This window comes from Cibotium barometz, chromosome 54 (assembly GCF_041138505.1).
Source record: "Cibotium barometz isolate CiBa-2024 chromosome 54, ASM4113850v1, whole genome shotgun sequence".
Lineage (NCBI taxonomy): Eukaryota > Viridiplantae > Streptophyta > Polypodiopsida > Cyatheales > Cibotiaceae > Cibotium > Cibotium barometz.
In genome coordinates, this window is record NC_141099.1 from 19,338,260 (window position 1) to 19,360,245 (window position 21,986).

Genomic DNA, 21,986 nt, shown 5'->3' on the forward strand with positions numbered 1-21,986 from the left:
TAACTGTCTGATCTTTCCTTCGAATCTAGATATGGTCAATATCCCAGTCGTGGAACATTTTAGTTTCCCTCATGAAAGGTTGTCTAAGGATGCAGTCATATGAAACTGGCCGACGACCAAAGTTCATCACCACAAAGGTGTGGTGGAAGGTGGTTCCAAGGATGTTTATTTCTAAATCCTTCAATGGGTCTAGCGGTGGCTCTGCCAGTGAGTTTTACAAGTAATGTCATGTTTAGTAACAATGCTCACTCCTGCCCCCACCCAGGATTGCAATGACCTAGAGGCTGTAGAAGGTTATCAGCAACAATATAGGATTAAGCTTATTGAGCCTTCAAAATATTGTTCGAGTTTATCGACTCAAACTATGGGGGTGCCAGTGATCTTGTGGAGTTCAATGAATTCATCTTCCTTTGTCTCATTAGAGCTGTCTAGCTCTAGGGATTCTTGCATGCCTACCCCGAGGCGTCCCTCCATCCAATCTTTCACGTCCTTCCATAAGCTTTGGCTACCTTGAAGTAAGGTGCCAATGGGGATCTAGATCTGAGAAGAGAGGAAGGAAGAGGGACCAGTAATAATGTCTCTAGGAACACAAGTTGCTTCTTGAGGAAGGTCACCTTGGCTTGTTCTCAAGCTCTTATTTGTGTAGGGTATTTGGATGGGGACTTCTCTATCTGTTCTTTTGAGATGGTCATCCCCTAGGTTTTTGAGATATTCAACTACATTGTTTCCCTGGTGGGGGGTAGCTGTCGCAGTGGGTGCTGCAACTTGTGTTGGCCTATGAGGGGGTGATTGGGTCTGGGAGCTCTCTATTATATACTTGAGCCTCTTTTGTAGGTCTCATGTTGGAGACTGATGGGGATGGCTCTAGGTAAGCAATTAGAGGCTCCTCTTCTATCTGAGCTTGGCAATTCCTAACAAATTCCTAGGCTACCAAGAGCCTTTCCTTCTCCTCGATGGGGATAGAGTATTCGAAAAGCTTTTTAGGGAGCTGGTTAGTGTCAATTGGTTCCCTAGCTTGGGTGGTTGAATGTAGCAGATGTTCCTCCTCTGACAAAGAGGTTGATGCATGTGTGGTCATGCTATCTTCTGAACCACTCTTAATTACTACCCGGCTATCCCCTTTACCGATTTTTGTGATTTTCTTTCTCAAGCATCTAGTTGCTTGTGTTTGTTGAGGGACATTCTTTGAAGATAAGACCTTTGTGTGTCCCTGTTCTTGCGAGGTCGATGCCTTTGCTACATTGTGAGCTATTGTAGCCCTCTGTCTATTCTACAATCTAGTCACAGAGTTGAGAGGGACCGTATTGATGAAGCCATCTCTTACACTTAGCAGATTAATGCTGGTGTTGGGATTAGCTTCACGAGCTTTTCCTTTTGCCCCTAGTCTTAACGGACAATCCTTATACATGTGGTCTATCCCACACCATATAAAGGGGTTAACGCGGAAGCGCCTACAAAGGTATTTGCCATCCCTTTCTTGATTGGACACTCAACCACTCCGTGAGGTCCTTCGCAATGGTAGCATTGCATGGGTGGTCATTTAGCCATTTTATTCATGTCCTGGCCCCGTGGAATTGGGGTGGCAAAGTATACTAGGAACATTTGGTCGCCCTCCATCACCTAGTGGCTTAGAATATGGGAGGGTGGACTGGTTGGCTCTAGAGGTTCGTAGGTGGGACCTTTAGGAACTTCACCCTCATCCCCTTCTTTAAACATTTCTGTTAGGGTGAGCTGATGAACAAGTGTGACTCGTGGCAATGGGAGTTGAGGTGGGAGAACTGGGGGTGGTAAGGGAATTTTGGGTACCCTAAGAATTCCTCTTTGGGCCCACTTCTTGGCCTGGTTAAGGTACGTTGTGAAGCGCAGGTGCTGGCAAGCCTAGCGGTGATTGCTTTGGGTTTATGGGCAGGGCTTGAGCAACCCTTTGCTGATAGCAGTTTGTGATTTCATGATTGTGCGTCTTTGGCAATACATGCAATAGAGGGTGGGACAGGGTCGCATATGCAAACACTCTGTGCTAGTATGGTTAGCTCAATAGATTGAGCACCATACTAGCTCCCTCTTAGGATGGGGTTAGCCTTGGCCAGTTCTCCAATGTTGGGCCATTTGCTACATTAATGCAGCAGGCCAACTGCTTGACCTATTGTCCAAAGGTGGACTCCTTGCTCTTTCATTTTTAGATCTGGTGCTGGTGGTCTTGAATGAGGCTTCTGATGTACCCTTGTGGAGTTCTCGAGAACGTGTTCCCTTGAAGTTTTCCTCGAAGTCCATAGCACTCCTGCAGCATTGCTCAAAGGAGGTATGGGCCAAGGCATACAAAGAATTGTGTAGGGGTACGTCCTCTAGACCTTCCAAAAATCTCCTTATTATTAGCTTTTCATTAGAGAACTCGTCTCTGGCACTACAACGGGAGTGGAGATATCTGACTCTGTTGATGTAATCTTGGATGATTTCACCATCCTTTTGTTTAACATCTCCATCTGGTTCCTTGATGAGAATATCCTTGAAGGTCTCTTTCAAGGCTTCGAAGGTAACCTTGTCCTCAGTTTTTAAGGACCTAAACCATTGACCGACTTTACCATCTAGAGTGAGGCCAAAGGCACTCATCTTAACTTGTTCATCCACATGGCCGAAGGCTTCATAGATCTGGTTAAACACCTCTAAGTGCGGTATGGGATGTCCAGCCCCATCGAACTTAGTGATTAGTTTCAAGATATTTGTGGGTTTGTTCCTCTCTAATCTGGGTCCCAGTACTAGTTAAGTTGGTACTGGGGGCGTGATGCCAGTATCTGCCCTCTCCCTATTTCCATGGCTATTCTCAACATTTTCGGTGTTAGCCCTACCATGGCTGGTGGAGCAGGTGCTGGCTGGGGAACAATGGGTGGAGGAGCTAGGCCAGGAGGATAGTAGACCATCGGAGGTCCTTGTCTCGTGGGTGGATTGGGATGTGCCTCCATGTGGTACCCTAGGTATGCTCCCCAAGGTGGGTATTGTTGATATACAGGTGGCCCAGGCTGATATGATGGGGCCACGTAGGCCCTTTCTCTCTGATACAATGTTTCGGGCCCTTGAGGAGCTGGATCGAGCCCTGGGTTTAGTATGGGTCTCTGGGTTCGGTATGAATCGGCCACCCCTGAGACAGGCATGACCCTCTAGACTGGTGGATGATGGCTCTCACTTTGCCCTATTTTCTCTCTAGGATTTAGAGATGGTGTGGGCTCTCTTTCTTGTTGATTTTCCATACCTCTCATTATGGGATATGGCTCTCTTTCTTGTTGATTTTCCATACCTCTCATTATGGGATATGGCTCCTCTGACTGTGCATTTCCCAGGATAAAATTGTGGAGTCTCGAAGCAAGGCTTCTCTGTGAATGTGTAGGAGAGTGAGGGTCTTGCTCCGTTGGTCTATCCATACACTGAGCCTCAAGTTCTCCTGTTTAAAGGTCAGGAGTATCTTGTCCCATGCTGGGATAATCTTCGCTCTCACTGGTGCTATCAAAGACTAGCACCATTTGGCTCTAAGCTGTATATACTGATGCTATCAAAGACTAGCACCATTTGGCTCTCACTGGTGCTATCAAAGACTAGCACCATTTGGCTCTAAGCTGTATATACTGATGGGTCTAACCTTATGAGCAAGGGAGCTTTATGAGAGTTTATATCATAAAACAGAGGTTTTTTTCACACCAAATTTCCCAAACGTATGTGCATGAATGTGTGGAATTACTGTACTAAACCCCCTATGAACATTATTTTTTTAATCTTTTTTTTTTGGAATGGTACGATCGTATGCTTCAAGATGGTGCGTATGCTTTGTTGAAGACATGAGCGTATGCTTCTCAGAAAGAAGATGACACAGGCGTACACTTCGTGAAAGACACGGACATGGCTTTAGAGAGAATGGACGTGCGTTTGTGAATGATGAAGGTATGGGCACGACGAGAATTACACAGGCGTGGCAAGGTTGCCACAGGCATACGCTTCAAAAGGGAGATGGTATAGGCGTGGCAAATATGGCACGGGTGTACGCTTGCTGTAGCTGAGGCAAAAGAAATGGAACGGGCATGGCGAGAGTAGCCATGGGCGTACGCTTCTTCAGGGAAGGAATGACCGTGTGCTTCAAATGGTACGGGCATATGCTATAAATGGTACGGGTGTATATTGTAAATGATACATGTGTACACTTCCACTTTTCAAAGATTTTAATGGTGCAGGTCTGATAGCCACCTACAAATATTCTCTAACAGTGTAGTTGTACCCCTTGTTTAATGCAATTTATTCCCTTTTTAATGCCCACTACCAAATTAATGGTTGGAGATCTCAAAAGATATGCCCAAGAGAATGGAACAGGCATGGTAAACTTGCCACGGCCATTCACTACTATGAATCTTTAAGAAGTAAACTCCCGTTCCATTCATAGTGAATGGCCTACTTTCCTCCTCTGATTTTTACATGTTTAGGTGTCTCTCAAATATTTTTTGAATTTTTATTTTTATGGGGGGCTAGAGCTAGTCTCTCGCTACCTATTGATACCTAGAATGCATAAAGAACCCTAATAATTCAAGATTAATATGATGATTAATCTATTGTGCAAGCTAGCAAAAGGTGAACAAAAAATCAAAAATCGTATAAATGTCAAAAGCAAAAATTAAACACCTACTTGTGTGTCCTGCATTTGGTAAAGACTTCGATGCTCCAATGCTCCGTTGACCTCCATAGCTCCATTGAACACAATCAATCAACAACAAGCTCAAACAACATGCAATCAACCACAGTAGATTTGCACTCCAACCGAGCAAAATGAAGACTCTAGCACATGAAATGTGTGGAGGACCCTAAGGTAAGTGCAACCGCGCCAAAGATGTTAACCTAAACATACAACCTTGCACACAAGAGAGGGAGGGAAAGAGAGAAACAACAATGCAAGGGTCGATTTAGAGATTAGCACTTAGCCAACCCTAATGAGGGTTAACTCGCCTATGTGAGGCCACTAGGGACTCACTCCACTACCACTTGTGTCACCCAAGTGGAGATTAACAAGCTAGGTGAAGAGCAAAGAAGGACGGAGGTATGGAAAGCTCTACCTTCACTCTGTGCCAACATGCATGCAAGAGGGATCTTGGTAGAGAGACAAGAGAAGGGAGGGGGGAAGAGAAGCTAGATTAACACCATCCCTAACATGCACACACAACAATCAAGCATGCAAGCATCTACAACACAAGCAAGCAAGCAACCACAAGCTCAAGAGAGTGACAGAGGGAGAGAGCAAAACTCAATTGAGACAAATGGGATTGTCCCTTTTCATATTCCATAAAATATCTTATATACATGAGCTCACTTTTTACAATGGTCGGCCGCCCATTTACAATTGGGGACCCAAAACTAGCTTCCTAGCTCTATGTACATCTCATTCTTATGACCAGCATTAGACAAGCCGTAAGCTCGGTCATCCCATATCTCTTTTATCAATCAGCACTTTATGCGGATACAAAAAGATAAGTTACAATAAGCGTGACCGCACTTGAAAATGATACTAAACCAGAGTGGTTAACAGAGTTGCTTGAAGAGACGAGGAAACTTCTTAGCATCAAGATGGAAGAGGATACACATCAAGAGTAGAACCTGTGAGCTTTTCACCTCTTTAGCCATTGATCATGTGATCCAAAATAATGTAAGCTGCAATCTCTCACAAGCACCCTCACCTACTATGGTTCCTTTTTTGAGACCCTCACCATTCTTGGATATTGGTAGTCCTCTAGGATTGTTAATAGCCATGGGCTCTCTACATCTATGAGTTTGAAAACCCCGACAATGGTAGACTCAAACTCCTCTGCAAGTCGACAATCTTAGCGGATAATATCCCCTATGATTGTTAACATCCCTCATCTGCCAAAAAGGTCCCAAAGAGTTGGCAAGGGAGCCAAGAGTTATGGTATAGCTGAATTTTTTAATTCAACTATAGCACAAGTAAAAGAAAAACTAAAAAAACTTGAAACCAAAGAATGAGATTTAGAGAAGATCTCATTAGAGATAAGGAAAGAGTCGAAGTAGGAGCCAGGGTGTGTTGTGAGAGCAAGGTTGTCATTGTAAAGGCTCAAGATGCCTCTATTTGTAGACAAGATGCTAGAGGGATGAGGTTCGATGGACTAATTCAATCAATAACACTCTCACCATTTAGAGAGGAAATAGAAGTGATGGCATACATTTTTGGTTGGAGAAGTAGGACAAGGTCTGTAGTGATGTAGGCGAATGAAAAGACTAGGCGGTGAGGTTTTAGAGATGAGGCCACCCGAGTGGGTAGGGCCAAGAGGGAATGCATACAAAGTGGTTAATGCCCCTTTTGTGAGTTCAGGGCATGCAATAGAGGCTAAAATGAGGGTTGGATCTTGCCCTTGAGAAGAAACTTTACACCATCAGGAAGTGTAACATAAGGGTGTAGATACGAAGGAATATGAACTAGGGTTTTGAGGCTTGCTTTTTCTGAGATATAGGAGCATGATCTAGCATATTGAGTTGAGAATCATCATCCTCTACAAGAGAAATGGGGGCAAACCCTGCCTCAATTATAGAGACTTGAAGAGGGCTTATTGGCTGTGGAAGGGTAAGTCAATGTGCACCTTCATCACTAGAGATGGGCTTAGAATAAAGCATGCAGATAGCCATGCAAAGTAGCCCCCCCCCACTATGGGAGAGCATCAAGTGCACTGGGTTGGCAAAGGCTAAGGTCATTGTATGTGAGGCTTGAAGAAGCAAACATGGCCAGTGCCAATGCTTTGGGAGTAAGCCTTCCATTTGCAAGGTGGGTTTGAGAACCCCAACAATGGTAGACTCAAAATCCTTTATAGATTGACAATCTAAAACATTGAGTATTGTCCCTTGTGTGATTCTATCCTCCACTCCTTGCTTGCTTGCTTGTGTGTACGTGTGCCACGTTCCTCCACTCCTCCTCTGTGTGCACACCAAGGGTCGAACCTCTTTCTCTTCTTCACTCTCTACTTGTATGGTGCCTAGGCAAGAGGACCTTTTTTCTTCTTTTACTAGATCTGCAGGTGGGGCTATTGCTGCCCTTCCCCTCTCTACATGCAATGGGTGACCGACAATCTCTCTCTCCATGTAGGCAATCACAGGCATGAGACATGAGTCCATTATCTTTCTAGACATGAGTCAATTATCTCTCTAGGCATGAATTGTTTCTCTCCCTAACTAGATGTGAGTCATTTCTCTCTCTAGATGTGAGTCGTGAGAGGCGTGAGGTATAAGGCATAAGACGATCTAGGTGACCCGTGATCGTGCAATCACACCTCCCTCATTAGACTTTCTAAATAATCCAACTTCTTTAGTTGTCAATCCTATTTCTAAGATTGTAATCTAACCTCACCAATCTCACACCTTTGATCGTGATCTCTAGATTGTGGTGATCCGACCCTTGGATGATTCAACTTCATCGACAATTAAACACTTTTGATCATCAATCTTGAATCGTGGGGGGTGATCCAACTCTTGGATGATTCAACTTCTTAAATGATCTAACCTGTTAAATCGTTGATCTTGGTTGATTTGACCTCTTGGATCATTGATCATGGATCGCGGGCGATCTGACTCTTAGATGATCTTTCTAGACAATTCAACTTCTTTGATCACCAATTCTTCTTCTCAAATCGTGATCGGACATTGATCTCACATCTTGAATCATTGCCTTCGAATCATTGCCTTTGGCTTTACAAATGTCACATCTTGAATTGCCGATTCTACTTATCAAATTGCGATTCAAAATTGCAAATTGCCATGCCCCTCAAATCGCTCGCGATCTGACCCATGTTGATCCGACTTTAGAAAAACAATCAAATAATCAAACTTTTAAGATCGTCGATTCTTTTTTTTTTTGGGTTTTTGTGTTTTTTATCATTCGTGATGAAGGTCGTATGATTGTACACTTGACCAGAGAGGGTTACATTACATATGTACATATGAGTTGGGTTTTGATTCTTATTATGCACACACTCAATGGTCAAGGTGGAGAGTCACTTGACCATCCACGACGAAAGCTTGGATGCCACCGTGGCGGTCGGCTTGGCTGGTGCACTTGTTTGAACTTTGATGTTCTAGAGCTAGTGAGTTAACATGGCACACATAGGTGTTATGGGATTGTGGTAATCTATTTGAGCCTTAGGGATTCTCGGGGGTGCTAGATAAGTGTGTGCAATGATTCTCTTTAGGGTTCAGCACCATGGGTGGCTTTTCTTTAATGGAAACAAGGACGGTTAGGGGGGCACTACACATGGTCAAGGTGTTGCCTCTTTACTGCTCTGGGTCCATAAGCTCTTCCAACTTTTCTAAAGGTGGTGTTGGCACACGAGTTGAAGTGGAAAGCCACTACTCTCCATTCTTGCTTAATTTTTGGAGTTGGCATCATCGCATGGCTTGGGTCTCCACACCCACTTGGATTTAATATTTGAGGGTGCATTTGTGGGGGTCTGTAGCATGGGTTTCTTTGATCTTAGCACCAAGAAGTGGGGGTTTCCTTCGTAGAATCCTTGAGCATCTAGTATTTTTATCGGGATCCAATGAAGTATAATACTTAGGTCGTCTCTTGGATCTTTTTGGCTTCCGTGGTTATGTGGACAACAAGGTTTTGGGGACCCAAATGGGTGAGTCCCCTTCATAGAAGACCTGGACTTCTATGAGCGGCTTCCGTGGTTATGTGGACAACAAGGTTTTGGGGACCCAAATGGGTGAGTCCCCTTCATAGAAGACCTGGACTTCTAGAGCGGCTTGATGGGGATCCAATGGGGCTTGGGGTTTGGGTAAAGCTCTAGTGCTTAGGGTTTCTTCTTGGTAGATCTCTACTCATGGTGGGACTTTGCTAGGTTTTGCAGGGGCATCATACTTTCCATAGCTAGGGTACTCTTGGTGGGTAGCCATGTCTCCTTGGTCGCCTCCGTGAAGGGTTGTTGAGGTTGAGGTTTGGGAGGTAGTCTTCATCTTCACCGATGAGGTTTTGAATCTCTATAATGGTTCGAGGGGGTGGCCGACATGGTTTTCAAAATTATGGGGAGTATGCACAACGGAAGCAATAGTTGATGGCAAGATAGAGCAACATATATGAGAGAGAGAGCAAGAACACAAGATGTATAGAAAGCTTTTATATTACCTTCTATTTCAGCCACTCCAGAGTTGGCTTAACCTTCACCCTCATGTGTTGGTTGTGTTGTGCTAACCCTAAATCCCTTTTCCACCCACATGCCCACTTTATTTGCGGTGTTGTGTTACAAAAAGTGAGGCCTCCTACCCTTTATATAGGGTTCACCAAGGGTTAGGATTGGGCTAACCCTAAATCCCTTTTCCACCCACATGCCCACTTTATTGCGGTGTGTTCACACCTACATTCATGACCTCTTTCTCTCACCCTTTATCACTTATACATCATATATTTCAACACCCCCTCTCAATGCCAACATGGGACAATGCCAAACATGGAGTAAGGTGAGCATTGGACATACAAGGACAAAATGACCCCCCTCTCAACCATAGGATAGATGACAAGGTAGGTAGCCTTTTTAGTTAGGCTTTTACAAAAGTGATAGTTATAGAGAAATGTGGTTCACTCCTAATTCTAGTAAGCATGCTTCATTCTTTAACTAGAAGAGTTTCTCATCGAGAACATTCGAGGAATTTACATAATTCCCCTCAACCTTAGTAACATCTTTAGTACCATCTCTTCCATAGTGGTTTCGTGCAGCATCACCCTTGTTGCTCCTTCGCTTTGATGAAACCATCTTCTTGCAAAAGATAACCTTCAAGTGGGATTTGGATGTACCATTCTTCATTACATTGGCTTCATTGGTTGCATCTTCCTGCTTGTCCAATCCTTTCTCATGGTAGACACACTTCATGCCTACATTTATCCTTCCAATCATGCTAGCTTCCTTAGTCTAGCTGCCACATAGACTAACATAAGGCTGCCCTCCATGTTTTAATAGCTTATGCATGTGCTTCTAAATATGCTTCTTGCTTCCACCTTCCACTTCATCATGATGCATAAATACATATACCAATGTGAACATTAATTTAGGAGAGGTCTTACCACTTGTTTATCAACACAAGGGCAGTGTCTAACTCCATTACAATACGATAGATGACTTCCATGCATATGAGTTTATCAAAAAAAAATTAGGATTGAATTTCATGCTTGATGCGTTGATTTTGCTTGGTTTCAAAATTGTGCATGCCTTGCACTCCCCAAGCAAGAACGGCACAAAATAATTTCTTCCTCCACTTGCCTCGAGCTTGGGAGAAATGAGGAGAAATGAGGAAAGATACCTTTGAGTGCTTAGAGAAAACCGGTTGAAAACACCTTAGAGCAAAAGGTTTTAAAGAAAACCTTATAGAAAGGTTTAAAGACCTTTGGAAAGGTTGGTTTTTTTTTCTTTCTTTAAAAAACCTTGTTAGAAAAAAAAGGAGGTTTTGAAACCTCCTTTTTTTTTCTATCTTAAAAAATCCTTGATAGAAAAAAAAGGAGGTTTTGAAACCTTTGAAGAATCGTTTTTTTTTCTTTCTTCACACTGTGAAGGAAAAACGCGACGCTGCGCCTGTGCTCGCCTGTGATGCACCACGGTTGCGTTCGTTGAAGTGCTACTTGCTTGTTCCTTTGCGTTGCCAGTCTTGTAGGTTATACTACTTTTGTTACAGCAACCACAACACCAGGTGCAACAACGACAGACGACGGAGCCAATGGATGGCATGGTCGTCACCATCGACAGACTGTGCTGCCATTCGACATACGGCGACGACAACCTGATTGAAGTGTTCTGTTGTACGCGTGTTGCCTGCACGCTGCGAAAGAAAACGGCGCTACTCTTAATTTGTGCTGCTGTGTTGTATCCAGCAAGGCTTTCAAACGCCACCATATAAGGTGGCAGGCGCACTGTAGCAGACGGCGACGTCGACGGAACAGTTGCGTTTATGGAGTTGAAAGATGACGTTCTTTGAGCATACCCAGCAACCCTCAACCAAACACAAAGAAGCTCCCATGCATCCTCGACATCTTTGAAGAAGATTGATGACGGGAAAAAACCGACGGAATTTTTAGACGAAAAAAACCAGAGATTTACCAATTTGCTTGTGTTTTCTTCTCCTTTTTCCTCTTCTTCTTCTTGTCATGATGAAGATCGTCTTCTTCTTCTTCTTCCAAGCTTCAGGAGCTTGTTGATGATGACGGAATCTCCTCTTTGATGAAGCTCTTTTATTACCTTCCTTCTTGATGCCTTTTTGATTCTCACCTTCTTCTACCACCGTCCTTCTTGATGAGGATGTGAATGGCTTATGATAGTGAGAGAGAGAAAGAAAAGGGAATTGAAGGGAAACTTAGCCTTTGCAAGGCTCTGATACCATGTCAAAATAATGGGGAGTATGCATAACGGAAGCAATAGTTGATGGCAAGATAGAGCAACATATATGAGAGAGAGCAAGAACATAAGATGTATAGAAAGCTTCTATATTACCTTCTATTTTAGCCACTCCAAAGTTGGCTTAACCTTCATCCTCTTGTGTTGGTTGTGTTGTGTTATAAAAAGTGAGGCCTCCTGCCCTTTATATAGGGTTCACCAAGGGCTAGGGTTGGACGCCCAACCCTAAATCCCTTTTCCACCCACATGCCCGCTTTATTTGAGGTGTGTTCACACCTACATGACCTCTTTCTCTCACCCTTTATCACTTGTACATCATATATTTCAACAATGGTGAGGCAAGAATGAGGTGTAGCACTAGGGGTTCCCTGATGCAATGGGACAGAATCATGTAATTATAAGGCTTGGGATGTTGATAGGTTTGGGGTGATCTTATTCACAAGGGTATGATAACCATTCCAAAAGGAAGTTCGAGCATCGCAGTCCTTCTTTCCAGTCCGCAGTCCTTCTTTCCAGTCGCCACGACCCATCCCCTCCCAAGGATAATGCTCTCTTTTAATATGCCTATAGGGGGTCACATAAAACTTGAGTGATGTAGGTTTAGATCAAATAAGAAGAGTCTTCTTCAAAACAACTAGCGGTCATAGATTGGGAGTTATAAAACGAATGGTGTAAGGGGTGGGTGGCCTAACGAGGTCCCCACGTTTCCTAAGACAAAATATTGTGGCTAGCCTTGGTGTCAACCAAGGTTGGCCATACCACCAGATGGCCTTCTTTAGGGAACTCAAGCTCAAGGCAAGCAGGTTCCATGGGTGTTTCTATTTCAATCGCAACACGAGGATCAATTGTATGTATTGAGATTTGTATGCTGGGGGTATGGCCTCTGGGTCCTTTTTTTCCCGGGCAGCTTGAGGCATGCCATTCATTTTTTGTTGTCAGCCTCTCCCTTCTCCTCTTTTTTCTTATAGATTTGGAAGAACATGTCCTAGGCACCTGAGAGGTCCATAGTAGCATTTCAACTTAGTACCATTGAAGTAACCTTCCACCTCAATCCCATGTAGAGTCTCTATCTTTAGTGCACCTTGAGGAGCAATCTCTTTCACTCGATAGGGACCTTGGCCTCTATACCTAAGTTTTCACTTTGTGTTTTTAACATTGGACATTAGTACCATGTCTATACCTCCATACACTTATCCTTGAGTTGGTTGTCAAACCACTGCTTGCACCTTAGTTTCATAGTATTTGCTCACAAAGTTGCTCTAAGGCAACTAACCTCTTCATGAGAAGGTTTCCCTAAGGTTATGTCTAGCTATAATTTAGAGGCTTGGAACCAAGTGTTCCATTGGCATGACTACATCAAGCCTGAATGCGAGCTAGAAACATGCACTATTGATGATAGCCACTTTGTATATGTCATGTGGTAGGCCCATAGAGTCGAGTGCAACTTGTGCTCCTAATCACTCCTCGATGCTTCTACTATCTTGGTGAGAATAGTGTGCAAAGTCTTATTTGTGCTTTCTGCCTTGCTGTTCACTTTGTGGATAGTACGGTGTTGGCTTTTTATGCACCACAAGGGATTCCTTGAGCAGCAATAACTCCACCACGTCATTGAAAAAATGTGTACCACCACGATCACTCACGATTTCTAGTGGGTAACCAAAATGGGTAATCACATTCTCATAGAGAAGAACTTAGCGGTAGCTCTCACGTCACCTTTTTTTGTTGCTTTGGCCTTGGTCCATTTTGTGAAATAGTTTGTGGGCAACGATGATAAAACACGTATGGGTACCCTTAGCAAAAGGATCAATGGGACCAACAAAATCTAAACCCCATTTTTAAAAGGGTTATTCTGAAACTACTAAATGCCATTTTTCAAAGGGGCTTCTCGTGGACTATGGCGAACCTTTGGCATTCATTGTGCAACACTTAACAAACTTAGCCGCGTCTCTAAAGAGTGTAGGCCACCAAAGTCTGGCCTCAAGAACCTTGGGGGTCATTTCCTTGGCAAAGTGTCCTCCACCTATGCCACAATGGGCTTGTTCAAGAATGACAACAAAGTCATCTTCATGAATGAATTTCCTAATGATGCCATCTTAACCCTTCTTGTAAATCAATCTCACTATTAATTGATAGGGGGATCCTTCCTAATGAGGCATCTAGCTGTATTCTTTCTGATAGAGGTGGGTAAATTGGAAATCCATTGGCTAAGAAGTGGGCGATGTCTTCACTCCATTTTAGTACGTGGTTAATGTGGAATAGTTGAGCATCAAGAATATCATCTTCTACCCCTAGAGGAGGTTCTTCATTTGGAATATCAACATGAACATGCACAAACTCCTTTCGCACAACTATGATGGAAAAATCAAACTCCAAAAGAATAAGCAACCATCTAGCTGTGCAAGGTTTGTTTACCAAATACAACAATGTTTGATGTCATTAATAAAGAACACAAATTTGGTAGCCATTACTTCTTCATGGTATACCATAGCTAACCGTTGTCTTTTAGTGGTGGTGTAGTTGTGGTCAGTGTCATTAAGTTAACAACTAGCAAAGGTCACATGGAAGTCCATGTTGTGCAACCCAAATCTTTCTAACATATGGTAAGTGTAGGGCAAGGGATAAAAAGCATGCTCCTATTGAGGAGTGACATTTTCATCCAAAAGCTTCAACTCCTTCTCATCACTTGAAATAAACTTCTAGTATCCTTTTCCCATGAGAAAGTTTCTCGTCTTGAACTTCCATGCTTAGAAGTTGTTGTCTAGCTTCTTGCTCACAATCTACGATAGAGTGTCTGATAATAACTTACTAAACAATGCTTGTGAAACTTCTTCACCTATAACAAACCTGTAATCTCCAACATAATCAACTCTTGTAGTACTATAAACCTATTATACTACAACTAATATATGTAGTCACATAAACATACATCCACCAACAACCTACAAATCTCATATTATCTGCACAAACTAACGTACACCCAAATTTCTCAAATTTTCTACATAGACTAACTTTGGATTAGAATAGAAATTAGGCACATGTAGTCATATAATTGACACTTTCACAAAGTTCCTATGAAAAAACTTATAGAGCTAAAATGGGATCCAAAATGGCCCACACAATATGATGCCCCTTTGCTTCATGTGAAGTGTGGCTTAAGATGTGACGATTTACCTTATTGTTATGCCTGGCTACTGCACTTGCTGCGTTGTAGCTACCTGTAGAGATTTTCTTCCAAATTAAAGGGAAAGAGATGGATTTACCCTTACCCATGTACCGCTTCCTTTGCTTGCCTCTTGTGTGTCTCTTGAGCTCTTCATCCCAAAATAGGGCCAGAGATGACGGCTGGGTGGGGTAACACAAAAGCTTGCCAAAACAAAAGCGGAAGCAAAGAAGGACAGCAAAGCCAATAAAGATAAGACCAAAAATTGGAAGGCATGAAGGAAGGGAGGAAGAATAGAAGCCAAGAAAAGTAAGAAGAAGGCGGGAACTACAATTGGAAAAGCTAACCACCACATCTAGCAAAGAAAGCACATGCATGCACAAAGCTAGGTGCAAGTCCCTCAAAGTTCATGAAGATGACGCCAACACAAATGCTAGCCTCGACCGATGCTACTCGATCCAAGGACAAGCAACCGACAAACCCCAAGCAACCACATAAGCAATTGGCAAAGTAAATGAAGATTCGGTAAGAAAACTACCAATGGCAAGCACCACTAGTGGGGTCTTTAACCCTCTTCTTGATAAACTGGTAGTAGACCCTCCATTTACTACCTATTTTGGCTCTCAAATAGAATTGTCTACACATACACACTTGGATAGTCTAAAAGAAAAGGCGTAACTTGAAAAGTACAAGAACCTACATCGGAAGCACCTATACCCATCACCAAAACCTACACACATTACCAAAACCTACACACTCCTCACATTGTGTCCTTCTTTTGATGCCTATTTCATTGAGACATGTTTGTGCTATATCTAGCCCTCTTCCCTGTATTGCACTTTCTACAAAATGATTATATACATACTAAAACTAAAGACTTAATCCCTATAAAATGATTGTACACATACTAAAACTAATGACTACACACATACTAAAGATAACGATTGACTACACACATACTAAAACTAATGACTACACACATACTAAAGCTAATGACCGACTACACACATACTAAAACTAACGACCGACTACACATATACTAAAACTAAGGACTTAATCCCCCCTACATAAGGAATATCTAAGCATAAACCATGGTTGCTTTGATGGAGCCATGTCCACCTCTTCCCCACTATATGTAAGGAACCTAGAAAGCAGCCTGTGGATTTTCCTAATCTAGTGTCATCACCACCAGCGATTTATGACGCCAACATGCTCTACAAATTTTGAGGAACCCTTATTGACACAACAAGTCAAGAAAACCCTTAAGAACCACTTTTTAGGGTTGTCTATCTGTTTTCTCCCTAAAGTTACCCCTACCTACATAAGGTTAGCCATGGCCTTTTGAAACCAATCATCATAAGGCCCGGATCTCCCTCTCAGCCCTACACTTCATTAAGTCTTGTCACAACACAAACAATTTAGGGAAGGTTAAGATTTTAGATGGGTCGCATCGTGGGATCACATTTACGAAGGATCAGAGCCCTCTCCCAGTCATTTCAACAAAATTCCAGAATAAGAAAGGAGCCATGGCCAAGGTTTCAGCACTTAGTCACAACAAAGAAGTTCTTAGTTCTAATGGGGCCAAGACATCATAGTCCTTGAATTGGTGCGAGCAACACAAAATAAGGCATCACTCACCATTCTAGCCAAGTTTGAGAAGCTTACCCATAGCTCCTCAATCACCCAAGCTTACCCATAGCTCCTCATCACCCCAAGCACACACTGAAACCTATTAACTGGAAACCATTACCTTAGATGATACCCCCTTTTGGAAGGGCATGGCCAAAAGAAGCTAGACATGCTTCTCTCATTTGGAACTGACTTTGGGAACTTACTAACTAATAGTGGGGCCCCGTGGATAGCTTTACACTCACCTTAGCCCTTTACTTGCGTCAATTTGATTTCTTATGTCTCAATCCCCACCTTCCACACCATCTTAGCCTGCATCATCAACATTACCACCCTCTTCTTCAACCAAGTCATCTCCTTCTTGGACACCACATGTGTACTCCATTGAATCCTATCTAGTTGTGTCTAACCTTGCCACGTGGTGCCACTTGTTTGTTAATTCTACACTTGAGGAGGATCACTCCTTGAATTGATGGCACTATACCTAGCCTCAACTACTCCTTTAATCCACCAAATGCTTCACTTGGCCATGGTAGCCCCACCATGAGTCAACCTACCCATTCAGTTGTGTCCCACTTGCCATGTGGTGTCACTTTTTGTTTGTTAATTCTACACTCGAGGAAGATCACTTGAATGCATGGCACCACCTAGCCTCAACTACTCTTTTAAGCCACCAAATGCTTCACTTGGCCATTTAATCCACCAAATGGCCATGGTAGCCATGAGGTCAACCTACTGCTAGCTTTATCACATGTCCAATAACTAATACAACCCCAGGGCATCTTCTACTTATATCAAATAGTCTACACTTACCTCGAGTAAGCCTTGACCACACTGAAGATGCCACCATCCATGTGGCTTATCCACAAGACATCTCCATCGACGAGGCACATGAGGCATATGCATTTTTCCAAAGCCACAAGCCTATAGATAAAGAGGACCTTGAAGATTCTTTAGAAGGAAAACAAAGTGGGACCCATCCTTCTAGAGAAGAAGCTGTGTAAGCCAATGAGGCACACTCTTTTGGTAGATTGGGTGACAAAGAAAATCCCTAGGAGAAAAACCCAAACCATATCATGAGTGATCCTGAAGCCACAACCCCACCCATTGCTTTGCCTTGTCCAAACCTACAGTAACCCTCCTGTTAATCCTATAGCCGTCATCCTCCACAGGATTACCTACTTCATCCATAGTTCAGTCCCTCATAGCCTTAAGTTTCTCCCTCAAGTTAACCACCTCATTAACTGTATCCGTGAGCCCCCCATCAATGAATCATTCCATGAGGGAGGCACCACCACCAACCACTCAGGAAAGAAGTGCGTAAAGGTGATAGGAAACACCAAAGGAGGCTAGAAATTTGTTGATCCCAGGGAGACTACAGAGTTATAGGTCACATAGAAGTATAACTCGAGTGATGCATGCCCCATCTCCTCAAATGTAGCAGGAGTACATGGGTGCACCCACCATAGACATCCACATCGACCTTGGGTTCATGCAACTCAAAAGAAGTTGGTCCTGGCATAAGTTCTTTAGCATGGAAGGAAAATGCAAACCCACACTCTCACCACCACAGTGATGTGGCTCCGAATGAAGAATTTTAATGACCTCTACTACACTAAGGCCCTTGACCATGCTATAGTGGCCATATGTTGGCCCTTCTAACTCATCATTCTCATCCATCAATGGACAAGCAAAGAGTGTTTGTTTTTCAACCTTAATGAAGGTCCCAACTTTTGCTAGTTGATAGATCTTTACGATATGGTCAAATAATTCCATTGTTAGCTAGATCCTTTTATGGTAGATTAGGGATGATTGAAATACCACATTAAATACTAATGGGGTAATGTTATTGGTGATTCCATATTAAATACTAATAACGGGCTAGTTGGTATCATGGGTGATTCCATATTAAATACTTATAGACTAGTTGGTATCATAGGTGATTCAATATAAAATACTAGGCCTAGTTGGTATCATAGGTGATTCAATATTAAATACTATGGCTAGTATTATTGGTGTATGCAATATTAAATACTATGGCTAGTATTATTGGTGTATGCACATTTGGTGCCATGCTAGTGTTATTGGTATTATGGGTGATTTCATGTTATATACTGAGCTAGTGTTATTGGTGTCCATGTTTATGCATATCTTATGTTGTCATGTTGGGATTGATTGGCTATGTAACTAGCATGGTTGGCATTTTTGAGTAATAGGACCACTATGACAGAGCTAACAAAGCCTCAACCTTTGCCACCACGGCCAAGTCATGTCTTGCATTGGGGTCGTCAAGATCCCTAATACTCTTTTCTTCCTCAATCACAATAGGGGGCGAGAGAGATTTTTTTGATGTTTTCGAGGAGGTAAGATTTTAGGACCCATAACACTCACAGCCCTTCATAGGGGAGATTTTTTTGGTGTTTTGGAGGAGCTAAGATTTTAGGAGAGCTCTTCACCATGAGAAAATGACCCAATTTTGCTGCTATATTTTACAAATGCCATTAAGCCCTCTCTCTTCATCATCACTTGGGTTAGGGGGCTGCACCGCGTCATCATCACCTTCCCACCAGATGCTGCGCCTGAAGACCTTCCAAGCTTTCGGCTATGGCGGGAAGAACCAAACCCTACTGAGGCCCAAGCTTCTCAATGACCTTAGACCTCGCCGCGTCATGGCCATGGCTGCCTCCCTCTCCTCTGTCTCTGCACAGCCGGACCTTCAAGAGCCCCTCTCTGTCTCTGCTCCGCCTCCTCCTCACATGCCCGACATCGAAACCCTAGTTTCCTACCACGAACGAACAAAGCATTCCTTTCAGAAATACGCAGACGGCCCGCATGGCCTAGACTGGGCGAACCAGCCAAATCCTTTCCGGCGTTATCAGGGCCTCTCCCACGTACCCCTTCGCCACTACCCCCTCAACATGAGCCCCCCTGATGAAATGCCATACCCTAAGGCATTCACTGGATTCCACAACGTCTCTGTGCTCTCCAAGGCAGCAGTTTCCCAGCTCCTGTACGACAGCTTTGCCGTGTCCGCTTGGAAAAAAGCTGGAGACTCTACATGGTCCCTTCGAGTGAACCCTAGCAGTGGAAACCTGCACCCCACCGAGGTCTACTTCATCAGCGGCACCATGGTAGGTATCCATGATAAGCCCTTTGTTGCGCATTATTGCCCTAAAGAACACGCCCTTGAGATTAGAGGCGAAATCCCATATGACCTGTGGGTGGAGATGAAGAGAGACCTCCCGAATGATGTCGTATTTGTTGGGCTGACATCGATATACTGGCGGGAGGCATGGAAGTATGGTGAGAGGGCTTTCAGATACTGTAACCATGACATAGGTCATGCTCTTGGCGCCCTTTCGATGGCTGGAGCTGGCCTTGGATGGGATGCCATACTGGTGGATGGATGGGGGAACGATGATCTTGATTATTTGCTTGGTGTCTATGGCCGCAAATCAATTCCACCTGGCTCTCCACAGAAAGGGCAATACCCGGAACTTGAACAGGAACATGCTGACTGCCTGGTGGCCTGTTTTCCTGGTAAGAGAAAGGTGAACTGGGGATACCGGAGCACGACTGAACCCATCGGCGAGGTCACGGGCGCGGTCGTGCCTTCTGATGTCGTGGCGAGAACCATTGGCCCCAGAATGTCTCAAGCTAGATGGGGAGGGAGGCCTAATCAACTCAGCAATGACCATGTATGGTGGGACATTATAGACAAAGCTGCTGCAGCATCAAGGAAGCCCACAGCACCAATTCAGGTGTTTACAAAGCCATTGCCATTGCAAACGGGGTTTGCTAGTATTTACAAACCTTATACATTGCGGGAGGTTATAATCAAGCGTCGCAGCGCCGTGAACATGGATGGCAAGCATGTTCTATCCGCTGAAGCGTTCTATCAGATTCTGTCGAAGTCATTGCCTTCTGGTCCTGGTGAGGTAGTTCAGGGAGAGACTGCACAGTTTCCATTAAGGGTTTTACCTTGGAAGTCAGAGGTGCACATGGCCATTTTTGTGCATAAGGTGGCAGGCCTTTCTAAGGGTGTTTATTTTCTGGTTCGAAACTCTGAGCATGAGCAGAAACTTCGACAGGCTTTAAGACGGGATTTTCTGTGGGAAAAACCAGATAAATGTCCTGAGAATTTACCTCTTTATCAATTGGCAGAAGCCGACTGTGAGAAGCTAGCCATGCAGGTTTCGTGCTTTCAGGTTAGTCTGCCGGCACACCGTTTATAGGGTTTTTTCACATACTTCTTGAGAGTTGAATTCAAAATTTTCTTTCCCAAGTTTAATTTTGCTAATAAAATCCTCTTTTCCCAAAACCACAGGAAATAGCAGGATCTGGATGTTTTAGTCTAGGGATGATAGCCCGTTTTGATGCGATTAAGGAAAGGGGTGCTTGGATGTATCCTCGGTTGTTTTGGGAGTGTGGAGTCCTTGGGCAGTTGCTGTACCTTGAAGCGCATGCATTTGGCATTTCTGCCACTGGCATAGGATGCTACTTTGATGACCCAGGTCTCTCTCTCTCTCTCTCTCACACACACACACACACACACACACACACACACACACACACACACACATGCTTGCATGTGAACAAGCAAAATAAAAAAGGAGTACTTTATGTTATGGATGAGTTTGTATGGATGTATGCGGGTGCCCACATGGGTACATGTGTGCGCATTTCGGTGTATAAGTGCATGTGTTGCTTGGTGAAGAGTTGAGAGACTCCTTTCTGTGTCACATGCATGTGTGGTTGTGGGTGGTCTATTGTGTTGATATGTTTGTGTGCACATGCAGAGTGTAAATGTGGGATTGGGTGCGTGCATGCAAGAGTGTGCATGTATTGACTTGCTGTGTGTGTGTGTGTGTGTGTGGGGCTGAAAGAGTTAAATTGGGGCATGCCACCAACTATGCAAATGCTATTTCTTACTCAGTAGTATAAATCAAAAAACAAAGTTGTTTTTTTTGTTTTTGTTCTTTTTGTTTTTTGTTTATCCTTACAAATAGTTTGAACGTGGTTTTGCTAACAGTCGATTTTTGTGGTTTTGACAGTCCATGAAATTCTTGGACTGAAAGGAGAAGAGTTCCAAAGTCTATACCATTTCACAGTTGGTGCTGCAGTGGAAGACAAGAGGATCACGGGGCTGCCACCTTATCCAGCTCCAAAGAAGGAATCAAAATCCCCAGAGTCGCCAGTCTAGACAGTACATGTATGCTCACCAGTCATCAAGGAGATTTTTTGAAAATCCTGAGCTAAATGCTGGTGAAAGCTTTCAAATTGGGATAGGGATGCTGTTACTGCTCTTATGCTCAGACTGCTCTAGCCACAGGTCTTGTTTCTAGCTTTTCTTTTGAGACAGTGTGGTTAGAGACTACCTTTATCGATGGTTTTGCCTCAAAATGTATCCATTGGAACAGCTCTGCACCCACAAGGCTGGGGAACTTTTTGGCATTATTATTGGAGTAGTTACTTTCTAGCATGTATCGAGACATTATTATGTGTCTGAATAGGTTGACTTTATGCGTTTATGCAAGTATAGGAGAGGTTCAATTGGGAGTGAAAAGTTGTTTCCTGGTCTCATACTGACCCCAATTTTGATCTGCCCTCATGTGTGCATGATTACATACATGGGCATGAGCGTGTACGCCCGCCTGCTCATGCATGCAGGACTCGTGTGCACACATACACATGCCCACATGCTGTATATGTGCTTTTCCATTTTCTACTGTTTTGCTTTTCTTTTGATTCTGTTGGTTTTGATCCTGTCGTCGAATTCAACAGAATCTTGG

At 43.5% G+C, this 21,986-nt stretch overlaps 1 protein-coding gene across 1 annotated transcript; it reads left to right on the forward strand.

The window, feature by feature from the left end:
• Positions 1-18,621: 18,621 nt before the first annotated feature.
• Positions 18,622-21,760, forward strand: LOC147607913 (uncharacterized). Its single transcript, XM_086790174.1, has 3 exons — positions 18,622-20,402; positions 20,522-20,708; positions 21,249-21,760. Exons 1-3 carry the CDS (start codon positions 18,660-18,662, stop codon positions 21,395-21,397), a joined length of 2,079 nt encoding a protein of 692 aa, XP_086646300.1. The 5' UTR covers positions 18,622-18,659; the 3' UTR covers positions 21,398-21,760.
• Positions 21,761-21,986: the final 226 nt, after the last annotated feature.